Source organism: Dermacentor silvarum, chromosome 8 (assembly GCF_013339745.2).
Source record: "Dermacentor silvarum isolate Dsil-2018 chromosome 8, BIME_Dsil_1.4, whole genome shotgun sequence".
NCBI lineage: Eukaryota > Metazoa > Arthropoda > Arachnida > Ixodida > Ixodidae > Dermacentor > Dermacentor silvarum.
This window is the reverse complement of record NC_051161.1, coordinates 6,651,782-6,666,119: the sequence shown is the minus strand read 5'-3', so window position 1 is coordinate 6,666,119 and position 14,338 is coordinate 6,651,782. Positions and strand designations below refer to the sequence as shown.

Here is a 14,338-nt window from a genome sequence, read left to right as displayed (position 1 = left end):
CACATTTTATGGCATTTTCACAAGAAATTCCATAAAAGGCACTCTTTGAATTCAATTTCGCCTGTGGCTTCAGTGTGAGCTCAGCACCATAGAGTAAGCATACAGTTAAACCCACTCATAACAATATTCAAGTCTCAAGAAAAGCCCATAGTTATAACTGATAATTGTTATAACTGGGTTGCACGAAAAAGCACAGGGGACAAACATCCAAACACTTTAATTAGAAACAAAAATAGTCAAACCCACTTATACTGTTTGCAGTTTTAACAATATCCAGATGTTTGTGTGTGTTCTATGGTGAAATAAACAGCTTACTAGAATGTTCCTGTGCCACATTATTGGCTATAACAATTAAATCTGGCTACTGGGTGTCTGTGCCAAAAGAGAAAAAGGCAAGCTGTCGCCTTCACGCCCCGCACCTTCACCACACCCGCCATTGTGCCGTGCATCCTGCACAGCATGCCTGCATCAAATCGCCCTACACATCACCGGCCTCTCTTCCACCCCTCCGATACATGTGTCGACTGCGTTGACGACGAAGGACTAGAAGGAAGACGGGAGAGACATGCGGGAGGCCAGCGATGTGATGAAGGCGTGCTGTGCAAGGTGCACGGCGCAAGGGCTGGTGTGGCAAAGGTGCGCAGCACGCAGGCAGGTGGGGTGGCTCGTGTTTTGCTTTTTTCAAGAATTTTCTGTTCTTTTAACAGCGAAGCTGTTTAAGCCAGCCGTAATTTGTGCTGCGTAGCAGAGAGAGATTGTGGTTGTGAAGAGGAAGAGGCGCAAACCACCAAGAAAGAAAAGATAATATATATTTCTTGCCGAGACGAATTCGAACCCACGTACCCCCGGTCCCAAAGCGAGCGTCATAACCACTAGGCTATACAGCCACGCCTGCAGAGCATGCATTTATGCGAACCATACGATTCAGTTCGAGCGTCGTCGTCTTCGTTCACAGCTGGCACGTTCGTATGCTCATGCTCTGCGAGGTGAAGAGGTTTTGTGCACTATGAGAGCGGGAGAGAGACGCATTCACGGAGCGGGTGTTGTGTTTGGAACGCGGTGTTGGCATTGGAATGCGGTGTCGGTGTTGCAAGCTGCGCTATGCAACGTGCAGTGACGGCCGTAAGTCTGAGACGCGCGAAAAAAAATTATCATCATCATGAGTAATAATATGAAAAGTTCGCGGGCACTTCCGGAAAATGCTGGGCTACGATTGCCAGCTTCGCTGTTTCAAGCACTGCGCAGCTGAGTGCAAGGTTAAGCGTTTTTTTTTCCTTTCGGTGCACACACCCAGTGGCCATATTTAAATGTTATAACCGATAACGTGGCATGGGAGCACTGTAGCAAGCGCTTTATTTCACAATAGAACGCATACAATAGTTGATGGTGCATTGGTGTAAATGGCAGTGTGCCGTTATAAGTGGTCTATACTGTACTTGACATTGCCTGTTCCCCTGGTTCTTCTCATGCAACACTGAACGCCGCATGAGGTACTATGCAACTGATGAAGCAGGCAAGAATCCACGAACCGTTTCGTAACAGACAGCCCCAGCAAAGTGCCTGACGAGGAATCCTTCGTCATCGGTGATCTCCCGGTGGTCCCTGAGCTTGGACTTTCGAGGCACAGCCAGGCGGAAATGCCTGGGGTGTGTGCTGTGCAGCACAGAGGTGAAGTGGGTGTGGCTCGAACGAGGAAGCTTGCTCTCCTCATCGAGGAGGTCAAAGATCCCCATGCCCTTTCCCTCCAGCAGGTCTGCAATGTGGTGCCCTCACACACTGCTCACAGCTGACGCCACCATAATTAGAAGCACTCACCAATGCAGTCCTGGTTGTCTACATACTCTATCTTTTTCACAGACAGGCCTTCTCTTTCATACAATGCTTGCTCCTGAAATGATATGGTCGGGAACAATGTTACAAGTAGTGAAAAACGAACCAAAAGAGTGAAATTAACTTCATTATGAAGACCATGGGCCACAACGATACTTGAGATACCCAAAGCACAATGCAGCAGTTCTAGTCCATGCGTAGTTCCCAATGACTTGTGCTCCCCAGAACAGATTCCTCTACCAGCATGTGTGCAAATACCCAGTCTTTCTACAAAGATATCAAATTTTTCAAGACAGCAAAGTAGAGATAAGGAATCTATTTCTCCTGTAACATGTTATTCATGGCAGCATTCTTAAGAGAATATCTGACAATCAATGATAAGCTTATGTGATGACCTGCCGCAGTAGACCAGGGGCTAGGCCAGGGGTTCTCAAGTACGGTCATCCCAGGGAACCCTGCTAAGCTCCATAAAGTGCCAAGGAACCCCCCCCTCCCCGAATTAACCGAATGTCGAATTATCGCGGGTATCAAGAACACAATAAACAAATGCTTCACTACGTCAACACGCTTTTATTTACTCAATGAATCGTCAAATCTTGTTTCTATTTAGCACAAGACCAGTGCGGAAGCTGAAATTCTCTTCGTCTCATGACTGATTAGCGCTAGCAGCGGCGAAGGCCTCGCGACATCCTTCGCGGCGCGCGTTTTCATCTGAGACGCGCTTTGCACACCAACGGGCGCACATCTCGATGTTTTTTTCGCCATTCAGCTGCTCGCCAACAAATTGTCCGTCCATCGCGATTTAGCCGGTGCTCTTCATCTTCGACAGCTTTGCACTGAGTCAAAGCGAAACTACTGCTTGCCGCAACCGCTGCGGACGAAACCGCGGACGCTATCGACGCGATCATGGACGGCGACTTTACGGTTCAGGGCCGCGATTTTGTAGCGATGCCTTATGACTTATTTTAGAATAGTCTTATCATCAACCGCTCACGGCCGGCTGATCCCGTTGATAACGCGAGCGGACCGTCGCTCTGACCACTGACAAAGCGCGATAAGCGCGAAAAGGCATTATTACTTTAAAGTCATCACTACAAAATACCGGCCCTGAAGGCAGGTGGCTGACGCACGCACAAAGTCAAAACGAAACTACCGTTCGCTGCAAGAAGTGCGGACGAAATTGCGGCCGGTCGCTATCGACGCTGCCATGGGAGGCGACTGCGCAGTTGTGAAGGCACGCAGCCGACGCGCGCATCGAGTGAAAACGAAACTACTACTTGCCGCAACCGCTGTGGACGAAACTGCGGTGGTTATCGACGCGATTAGAGATAGCGACTACGCACTTACGGAGGCACGCGGCTAGCCGCCAACGCGGTGTTGCGCGCGGCGATAAACGCAAGAATAAAGGCTTTCAAGGCTCAATTAGGCACGAAGCGCTTCGGCGTTGCTGTCAGTCACGTGCCGCGTACGATCGCCGCTGAGGACCACGGCGATGCGGACTACGCCGATTGGTTTCGGTTGGACGCTACGCCGTTCTTGCTCTACTGCGGTGCGCATTTGGGGCGCTCCGCGCATTTTTTTTCCCTCCAACGTATACGTCAGTGCGCACACTATCGGCACCGACCCTAACTACAAAGAGGAGAAACGCGCATGGTGGTAAGCTACGGCCTCCGAGATTCAAGTGTGAAAGCTTAGGCGCGCTGCCCGTTCTCAGAGTTAGGGTGGCTAAAAGCTGCTTGCGTATTTATTGCGCAGTTCGCGCGTTGGTGTTACGCACTGTGATGTGCTTTTTGACACTCGGGCATGGGTAATGGAGGTTCTTTCGATCGAGCGCACCTCGTGTTCGCCGTTTTAGACACTTGTCGAGAGCGGGACCAGGGAAAATTTATCAGTAGCTCGCGGAACCCCGAGCAGGGGCCTGCGGAACCCGTAGGTTCCGCGGAACCCACTTTGAGAACCCATGGGCTAGGCATTGCACTGCCAAGCACGAGGTTGCGCAAAACGTTCACGTACTAAGATTTATGAGCAAGTTAAAGAACCCCAGGTGGTCAAAATCTGCAGTCCCCAACTACAGCGTGCCTCATAATCAGATTGTGGCATGCCATTGTGGAAAGCTTGCCACTGTTGTGTTCATTCCTTAAGAAAAAAGTGCATTTCCACAGATTATGTAAGTCGCGTACGCAGTGCACTACCGTACGCATCACTGCCGCACAGTACATTGCCTATGCACCACCTAGCCAAAATTTCCCCCAACTTTTGTGCACTGTAGTTGACAACCGGGTTCCTTAAAGGCGAAATTTATTGCATAAATATTATCGGTAGACCAAACTGAGTGAGAAGAATGGTCTGATATATCCAAAAGTGTAATATCCAAGCGCATGTGTTCTGACCAGCCAAGTTGAAATTATGCTGCAAAGGCCCATCGAAATAATGAAACTTTGGGCCCATAGAACGGGAATGGGATCGAATTAACCGACAAATGGAATGGAACTGGAGTCGAATAAACAGAAGTCTACTGTATAGGCATTTTTGCCAAATGTGTGTGTAACCCCACAAGACCCCAACGTATCATTTTCAGGGGTGGGATTGCTAGTCATTTTGTAGTAATTTTCGGAGCAGGTAAATCTTAAATCTGGAGCACATCAGGAGACAAATTCTAGAGCATTAAATCTGGAGCACAGCAGACAAATTCTGATTCTGGAGCCGTCTGTAGCTGATGTACCTTATTAATGTAGCAGCCTGGAGCATGCAATTTTAATTTAGAGCATTAATATGATTAAGTGGAGTAACAGTAGCAAAACCATGCATCTTGCAGTATTAAAAAAGTGTTGAAAAGTGGCCTAAAAGCATTTGAATGTGATAGAGTTAAGGGCCCCGTGTCGCAGAAAATCCAGAAATCGCAGAATTGTCCGTGAGTGAACACTTCCGTATATATTTAGGTATATGTATATGCCACGCCTTGCTATATGACATGCGGTATATGCGGGTTATATTGCCACACCATTTTATCGCTAAAGTTGCTCATATCTGTCTTACATTCTTGAGAAAATTATTCCTCAGAATTTTGAGAATGACAGCCCACAAACGTCATAAAACAAAACACTGACAGTGCATGCCGTTTATGTTCAATCTTCCGAGACTGTAATATTAAAAACGTTAAACATTAACAGAAACCTGAAAATGATGTCATTTCTTTTGGTGTGGCTGTGCACTATCCCTGGGATCAGCCCATGCAAGAGGCTGCATTTCTACCAGAAAGCTTGCGTTCGTGCATAGCGTTCGCCGCCAGCATTTCCTGGTAAACATTACGGTTACACAAGGTGCAGCTGCCACGAAGCGCGAGAAGCAATCGGAGGTCTTTGAATGCTATCGCGCTCCACTCAAAAGGTGAAGCTTAAGCGTCCTCCAAGTTTCTTCATACTATTTTTGTACTAAGTGTTGGTGAAGTGACTGGAGGTGCTTTCCATGTGAAGATGTTAAGATGTTAGGGTGAGTGAACACCACCAGTCGCTTAATCAAATACATTTCTAAGCAACGTAACAGCAACTAGCTCAAAGCAAGATTCAGCACGTGAGCAACTTCGCTTTGTCACTCACTAGAAACACTGGTACCTCTGGAGTTAACGTTGAGTGATAGGGTGTAAGCCTCCTGCATAAGCTAAAAGTAGCGACATTCCTCCCCTTCTGGCCTCTCCTCCTCCAAGTCCCCTCATTGCATGCGCCTTCGCTCGCCCCTCGCAGTTTGCTCTCTTTGATTGCGGCAATCGCGCAGCGCAGCACTGTGATTGCCGCTATATCATCACCGCGTTTGCCACAATCCCAGGGCTGCGCATCGCGATCAACAGCAATTGCCACGGAGCTGGCACAAGCAAAAAACAAGAAGAATAAAGCAAAAGATGGGCCTGGCAGCGCCAGCTTGTTTCCACGGCAACAGTGCCAGCACAACCACGTGACTATGTTCCACCAACAGGGAGGCGCGGACAAGCCCCGAACCTCCTCGGCTACCCTCACTAACTGGCTCGGGTGGCAAGATAAAGGAACGTCGCTATCTTTGCTTTCATTATGGTCTCAACGTTTATTCAGGGGGCCTAATTGGGTGTGGCTGTTGGCACCCACTGGCACCCATGATACGAGACCAACCACACAGTTTCCTGCACCACACTGGTGATCTTTCTCTGATGCATGCCGCAGCTAGCCACCGTACGGGAGCCAAAACTGCTAAAACTGTTCTGGCTCAGTATGGCGCAATCTTCGTAAATTTTTTCGCTTTTGGCACAATCTGGCCCAGCGATTGTGCAAGTAATCTGGTGCAGCGATTGTGCGAGTATTAAAATGGCTCAACTGGCGCAGAATTCCCATCCCTTGCATTTTTGATACATTTGTTTTGGTATGAAGCAACAAAACTACAGACACCGACCAAAATAAAAGCTAAAAATAACAAAAACTGATTAAAAGACGTTTCGGCTTCGCTACGGAAGCCTTGTTCACAATGGGGTGAAGGAAATTCGTTGCAGCTTATGTACTCTTGAGCACGTGACGCAGACAGCGTGTGTACGACTGGGGGAGGGTTCCCTCACTTCGATTGAGCGTGTGACGTGTTTTTTGTATCTCCAGCGACTCTAGATAGAGACGTGATTTCAAGTTTCTTTCTTGGCCGATAATTCTTGACTTTTCCCAGTCAATCTTGTGGCCTGTTGCATCCGTATGTTCGGCAAGGGCATTCGAAACTATTCGTTTCTTCTCGACATCGTTCTGATGCTGCCGCAGTCTCTGTTTGAAGTTGCCTGATTCACCGATGTATGCGTAGTCGCAATCTGCGCAGGGTATCTTGTAGACCACGCCAGGAAACGATTCTCTCGGAAGCTTGTCCTTACCGCCCACGAGTGCGTGCCTCAGCTTACACACAGGCACGTGTGCAACCTCAACGTCATAAGTGCGCAGTACACGAGACAAGGCCTCGCTTATCCCAGGAACGTAGGGTATGGCAGCACGTTTTCTAGGTCGGGGATTAGCCGGTCGGACGGAATCAGATAGGCGGTGTTCCACAGCATTCAAAAACGAAGTGGGATAGCCGCTTGCCGAGAGATCGCCACGCACGTGGTCCAAGTCTGTGGTACGGCCTTCTGCTTCGGTGCAAATGCGGTTCGCACGGTTGAACAGGGAGGCAACAACCGACCTTTTGTGAGCGTCCGGATGAACAGAATGAAAGTTTAGGTAGCGGCCAGTGTGAGTTTCCTTTCGGTGTACGCTAAACGAAAGCGCTCCATCGCATCTGCTGACAAGCACGTCCAAAAATGGGAGACTATTGTCGACCTCCGTTTCTACTGTGAATTGGATGGCCTTTTCCTGACTGTTTAGGTGCGCAGTGAACGAAGTTAAAGCGCTGCGCCGAATCACGCAGAAACAGTCGTCCACATAGCGCAGAAAAACTTTTGGCCTGGGACTGAAGGAAGCGAGCGCACGATTTTCCAGCCATTCCATCGTCAGATTGGCCGCAGTCACTGAGACGGAGGCACCCATTGCCGTACCGTGGACTTGCCTGTAGAAGACCTTGTCGAAGCAGAAGTACGTGTTTCCAAGGCAAAAGCAGAGGAGCCTCTTGAGGTCAGGCACGTCAACGGGCGACCTGTCTGGCAAGGTCCTGTCAGATTCTAAAGCAGAAGTGCATGCTTCCACAGCCATGTCAGTCGGAATTGAGGTAAACAGCGACACCACATCGAAAGAAACCATCACCTCGTCGTCGTCAAGTGTCACGTCACGAACTTTTTCAATAAAGTCGCAGGAGTTGCTCACATGCGTGGAGCCCTTTCTGACGAGTGGAGACAGGATCTGGTGCAGGTATCCGGATAATTTGTAGAGAGGGGAGCGGGTGTAGTCAACGATTGAACGTAGGGGGACATTAGGCTTGTGAACTTTCGGCAAGCCATAAAGCGCAGGTGCAGCACCGTTATGACAGAGAAGCTTATAATACAGAGACTTGTGCTCGGGAGCTACGAAGCGAAACACATCTCCAAATTCCGGTACCTCCAAATTCCGATTTAAGCATGGGAAACCTTACGCAAATTTCATAGCTAGTGTCTTTTTATATCCTGGAGTGAGTCTTCCAATTGTGGGTAGTGGCGGTAACCAATGAATTAATTACTTTCTATAGTAATTACTCATTTTCTAAATTAGCATAATTGTTTTTTTCTATATGAATGTACTCCTCATAGCCATATACAGTCGAATCTCGATAATTCAAACTCGAAGGGGCCGGAAATTTGTTCGAATTAAAGAAAGGACATATTTTTGAAGTATTCGAGCACCATAGCACGATGCACAAAAGGTGCGAGTCGTGAAATATCGTGACCCGCAACCGCCAAAGCCGGCCAACGCTCGGTTCCCGATAACGGCAGCAAACGAAACTTCGGGGAGCGGACGGTGCCGGATGGCGACGGGCGGGCACGCGCGGAAACTGTCGAAGGTGAGGGAGGAGGGCGGCAGGGAAGCGGATTTGGCCTCGGCAACTCCGCCGTTTCGGTGGCTCCCCTCGCCCTCTCTCTCAGCTCCCTCCCCTTCGACTGTCTCTGTGCACACCTGCCGCCGTGCCGGTGGCGCAGATTAGCCCGCTTCCTGAAGTTTCGTTGCCTGTCGTTATCGGGAAGCGAGCGTTTGCGGCATGGGTAGTTGCCGGCATGGGTAGTTTGCCGGCATGGGTAATGCTCTGCCGCTGCATCAAGGGGTCTCTCCTAAGCTTTTGCTCTATGGCGGTGTCGGAGCAATGCCGGTCGGAGGCGCCGCAGTGTTATTTGGCGCACTGCTGAGAGCATTGTCGGTCCGCGGTATGTTCGAATTAACTGTCGCAAATGCTTTTGTGTTCGAATTACCGAGCGTTTTCGCTTATTGAAATACACATAACTTTAACGGGACCACAGCGTCAGTTCGAATAAACCGGCAGTTTGAATTAAGTGTGTTCAAATTAACGAGATTCGACTGTATAATAGTGAACTCGTTAAAATTTACCTTGATATGGAATGGTGTTAGGGCTTTGTGGGGCTAAAGTTAGTCCCTTCCCCACGAGTTTCTCTCGAAGGTGAAGGAAAAACAAGAAACAACGTAGATAATTTACATATTCCTCAGCGTACAAGGATATTCAAGCATTGTTAATGCTATTATTAGCTCTGCATAGAATATCTCAAAATCGTGGCTCATAGCCGTAAAAGCAGGCTTCTCCTCGTGAGGCTTATAGCGCATGTAAAGACAAGGACGAATGAAGAGGTGACACACACAGGCGCTAACTTGCAAGAATATTTATTTCGAGCAAAGGACCCACACATATATACAACTGTTTCGTCACCTCTTCATTCGTCCTTGTCTTTACATGCGCTATAAGCCTCACGATGTCATACCAACAAGCCCAAATCACTGCATTACAGGCTTCTCCTGCATGGCCCTGACGTCCGCTGCCATGGATCTCCTTAAAAAGGCAAAATGTGCAGGCAGTACGTCTCTAGAGATGTCTGCATGTCCTTCATCTTTTTTGCACGTTGATATATATTTAAAAAAAAGAGTTACAGCTGCTCTGAAAGAAGGCCACATTTCAAAGGACATATTTTTTGGAGATGATAAATGGGCTGGTACTTAAAAACACTACAAGGGCTGAATTTTGTCAGAGCAACAAAAATGCACTTTCACGTAAGAGGCGTGAGATGCCCACTTGAATGCAACAAAAAAATCGCCACTGCGAATAAGAAAGCTTATCATCTGTAGAATTTTATGTCCTATTTGTGACCAAGTGTTGCAGCTTTGTGTTTTAAGTGTCTTTATTGAAAGTGATGACCCAAGCTGTGCTCCTTTCATAAGCAGAGTGGTTCAAACAAGCAACTCACCATGTTGAATCTTGACATGCAAGTCAATAATGCAGAGTTTCAAATTTTAATTCTGCAAACACCATTCGTTGGGAATTTTATTACTGTGACAAGTTCAAGTGGACAAGCCCCACAAGCATTCTACACATTGATAAATGGATGCACAAAGTAAGCAAATGATAACCTTTTTACTTTTGTTAATTTGTCCTTACCTTAGCTGTGGTGCTAAGGCCCAGAGTTCTTTAGTACCAACACCACAGCTCCTATTTCATTTTATATATATATTGTGAGCACTATTCATACGCTTCATCTTCTTATCTGTACATACTCATCATCACAGTTTTGGGCCTGATGGGGCTCTGCTTGGGAATAAAAAAGAGTTGACATATCCTGACACATCTAATTTCAGGGCTTCCAATGATAGCGAGCTATGTGCTCTGATTCGCTCCATCATCTGTGAGGAACTGCATGCTCAAGCTTTGTCACCCCCTCCTGAAGTCCATGTGGTGGCCTACGCCATATCGTGAGGGAAGAGATAGCTGCCGTGACGTGCCCGCAAATCCTGAGCCCGCACCCTATCCCTACGACAACTTACACTCAGGTTGCCACTATAGTGCCACCCTGCCAGCAGCCACCGCAGCAGGCACCTGCAATGCACGGTTTCCTGAATCCTATCACAGCAAGACCACCACCTCTTCAGTCTTACAACACCTTGAGCCCACCTCGACCTGTTGGCTACTATTGTGGCATCCCTGGCCACATTTCAAGGTTTTCCCGACGCCGTCAACAAGATGAAAGGCGTGGCTACGATGGGTTTGAAAGTTTTCTGAGCCTGTACCATAATGTCGGCGCTCGTACTGCAATTATCCGCGACGTTCTCCATGTCCTCAGGAGTTCCAATGCTGCTTGTTCATTCCGTTTCATGCATTGTCGCTCTCCATCACTGATGCAGTCCTCTTCCCCTCTTTGACCGGCTACTTAGACCTCCTATGACCGCCCAGAAAACTGTATAGTGCAGCTTCAGGAGGGAAAGCTGCATCCTTTGGACAACAAGAAACTCCTCCGGGGTGCCCATCAAATGTACTTTTTGTGTACGTTGAAGTTGTACGGACGGCAGCCTTGGTTGACACCAGTAGCGCACCCAGGATCTCTGCCAGGGGGGGGGGTTGACAGTTTGCCAATACCACCTAAACAGCACTAATTTCGATTTCTTCACGGGAAATTGTAAAAAAAATGCGCTTTTTGCGAGTGTGCAGACGATTGCGCGTCTTACATCTTAGTTGCAGTACTCAAATGAGTAAGGAAAGAAAAGGGGTTAAACAAAAGGTGGGATTAAGTCGGCCTCAGGGGGGGGTTACAACCCCCGAATCCCCCCCCCGTCGGTGCGCCACTGGTTGACACAGGTGCACCGCTTTCCGTTTTTAGTACTGAATTGTGTTCTCGTTTGCGAAAAGTGAAGACACCATATATTGGCCCTCCCCTTTGTTGTGCTAATGCAGTTCTTCAGCCCTCCGGTGTTTGTACTGCGCGTGTTTTCATTGATGGCATCCTTCATCACAATCAGTTTATTGTGCTGTATCCGTGTACCCCCGCAATGATTTTGGGATGGGACTTCCTGTCCTCAGCTTCAGCTTTGATATCTTGTCGTCAGCGAATTATTCATATGACGGACACTGAATCTTCATCCAATGTTGATGCTCACAGCCTACTTTTAATCATGTCTACCGATTATTTCATTCCCCCGGGCAATGAGCACATTCTAACACTCACTTCCAACACCACTGTTAAAGGTGACGTGTTCCTTGCCCCCGAGCGGTCGCTGCAAATCTGGTGGGCTTAGCATGGCTCCTAGCTTGGTGCAGTTTCAGAACGGTAGAGCGTTGATCACTGTACTTTGTGAGCCTTCCTGTATTCTGGCAACCTTGCATCGCGTGTTACGCGTGCACCATCACTGTAGTTTTTGCTGTGTTGTTTTGCCATAAAACCACATTTATTCTCCTAAACGCTGTGTCTGCGTTGTCCAGTCCTCCCATTTGGTACGGTCGACGACGAACCATACCGAGGAACCCAAAGCCACCTGTCCACTTCGCCTGAGTTGGTAATTGAAGCTCGCCACCCGCCTTTGCACCTTTGCCTGCTCTAGCTTCCTTCGAGCTTGCCTGTCTACTCGTCCTCCGTCATGCGACTCATAAATTGGAATGAAGCCACCGCGGAAGACCTCTATGGTTTCACAACAGACTATATTCGTTATGAACTGCTGCATCGTAACCTGGAGACCGCCGGTTCGAAGGACAAAATGATTGAACGTTTACTTGCTGACATCACTGACAACCATTTGGCGTCAAGCAGCCCTGACTCGTAATGAGTCAGGGCTGCTTCACTGAGTAAGCACGCAAGTAATGAGTGACTTATTGCAACTGCTTCTCATGCTGGCACAACGGTCGACAGTTCCTGTTCAAGTCACAACGCTGCCCGACCTTTCAGCTTCACTCCCAACCTTTAGTGTTGACGGCCGTATTCCTGCTCGCCAGTGGATCAAAGAACTTGTGCGTACGCAAGGATTGGCCTCGTGGACACGTTCTACTCTCCTTGCCGTAGCACTTAGTAAGCTCCGCAGCCCTGCTGCAGACTGGAAAAGCGTGGCAGGAAATCCTTGCGACACGTGGAAAAACTTCAAGACTGCCATTGAAGAACAATTTGGTGACAAACTTATGCTCCTGCAGTGGCAGCACATAGTCACCAGATGCGTCCAGTCACCTGGAGATAGCCTTGTCGATTATTCCCTGGCCAAGCTACGCATCATTTCAAGATGTCCTGTCTAACTGACTTATCATCAGCGCAATGAGTATGCACTACAGGGAGTGCGTTACACACACTTGGCAACCACTATTGCAGCACGATGTCTGTCAACTGTGAGTGTGTTTCTTGCCATAGCCACCCAGCTTGATTGAACTATGGAACATTCCTCTGTCTCTTGAAGTCCATCACCTGTTGCAGCTAGAACATCAACTTCACAAGTGCCTCCTTTGCCTGTGCAGCCTTTTGATGTTTCGAACAACACAGCTTCTCCACAACCGAGTCCAGCTGATTCATCAGACTCACGTCAAATTTCCTCCTTACCATTGGACCAGCAAGACACTCGCTACCTTACAATCAGCTCCCGACATGGCGCACCTGCCTATCGCCCTGGGAAAGATCTAAGCAAGGTTGTCTGTAATCATGCCCGTTGTGTAAATACCGCTTTGTCAGCATCGCCAAATTGTGGGGGGGGGGGGGGGGAACAGAGCAGCTGGCTGAAGATATGATGTGGGCGAGTTGTGCATCTGCGAATGGAGACTGTATTTGCAAAGATTGGAGCGTTGTTGTATGCAGTTATTTCAGCGGGTTATACATGTGGATTTCTTTTTTTCTTTCTGGACTGTTATAATTGAGGATGCGGGTGAAACGTGGTGGCAGGTTATATGTGAAAAAATACGTAATGTATATATACATACGTAATGGTTTATACATACACTACTGTTCAGTAAATAGTTTCATTCTGCTTTATTATTGCATCTATAATGCTAGGTATTGCATGCTTGTTACAACTCGTTGTCTGTCTATTTCACACATACAAATGTGTAAAATAGACAGACAGGCCCTGAGGGGGAATTGCAACCTTAATAAATAAGTGTAATATAATTTCTGAAGCATTAACAACTTAATTATAGGATAATAATTAACAGGAGCACCTATGTAAATGTCACACAAGCAACTGCATCCCAACATACAGTAAGCAGAGAAGGGCCAGTCACCTCTTTGAGAATCCTTTCGTTGAAGAACTGCTGCAGCTTCTCATTACAGTAGTTGATACAAAACTGTTCAAAGCTGTTCACCTGGAAGTACTCTGTAAAAAGAAATGGGCCACATGATATTAAAGCCGCTTGAATGCAACAAAGATGAAAATAATGAAAGCCTCGTAGGTCTCACTTAGTGAATGGCTATCAAGCCTGCACATGTATTATTAGAATAAAATAAATTGTCACCACAGCCATGTTCTGAAAGGACAAGTAACAAGCCAAATGACTATAGCACAATTCCACAAAGGAAGCTTATTTGCTGCGATTCAATTTCATATGTAGTCCACTGTCTAGCCTCTGAGTTAGCTGGCAGCATCCCAGTCAGGTAGTGGTTTTATTCCAGAAACAGGTCAGACCTTTCCTTTTTTGTTCTCTCAACTCTGAACATTTAGGTTTCCCGTGTAGCTTTACACTACAGTCAGGTATACATGAAGTTTCTCCTCGTGCGTCCACCTGCACTTTGCAAATCACTTTCAGTGAACTCTTTTAGTAAACAATTTGTGCAGGAAGGTCTGCAAGTGCAGAACACTAGTGCAGTTCAGCTCTAGCGGAAAGCAGAATTACTGTAGCAGGTCAGCAAATTGGTCTCGCACCAATTTTCTTGCCCATTCTGCAAGTCGCCACTTGCTACACAAAGCATATTATTTCATCTTGGCAATGCATGGTTAACCCTTGTTGCTAAATCACTGTCTAAGCCACAAAATGCACACAAAGGACATCGAAATTACAGCAGCTAGCTAAGAGGTCACTCAAGGGGTTTTTCTATCAAGGCTCATGGATGTGAGAGAAACTTTTACTGCATGTCCTGCTCATTCATACCAAT

The 14,338-nt window shown here is 47.5% G+C and overlaps 1 protein-coding gene across 1 annotated transcript in view; it reads right to left on the bottom strand.

Moving 5' to 3' along the window:
- Positions 1-14,338, bottom strand: part of LOC119460561 (unconventional myosin-VI-like) — a 119,784-nt gene that overhangs the window by 62,562 nt on the left and 42,884 nt on the right. Inside the window, exons 12-14 of the mRNA XM_037721495.2 lie at positions 13,471-13,562; positions 1,816-1,888; positions 1,530-1,753 (exon numbers count right to left, since the gene is read on the bottom strand). Coding sequence (XP_037577423.1) covers positions 1,530-1,753; positions 1,816-1,888; positions 13,471-13,562 — 389 coding nt within the window. The remainder of the gene's footprint in view (positions 1-1,529; positions 1,754-1,815; positions 1,889-13,470; positions 13,563-14,338) is intronic.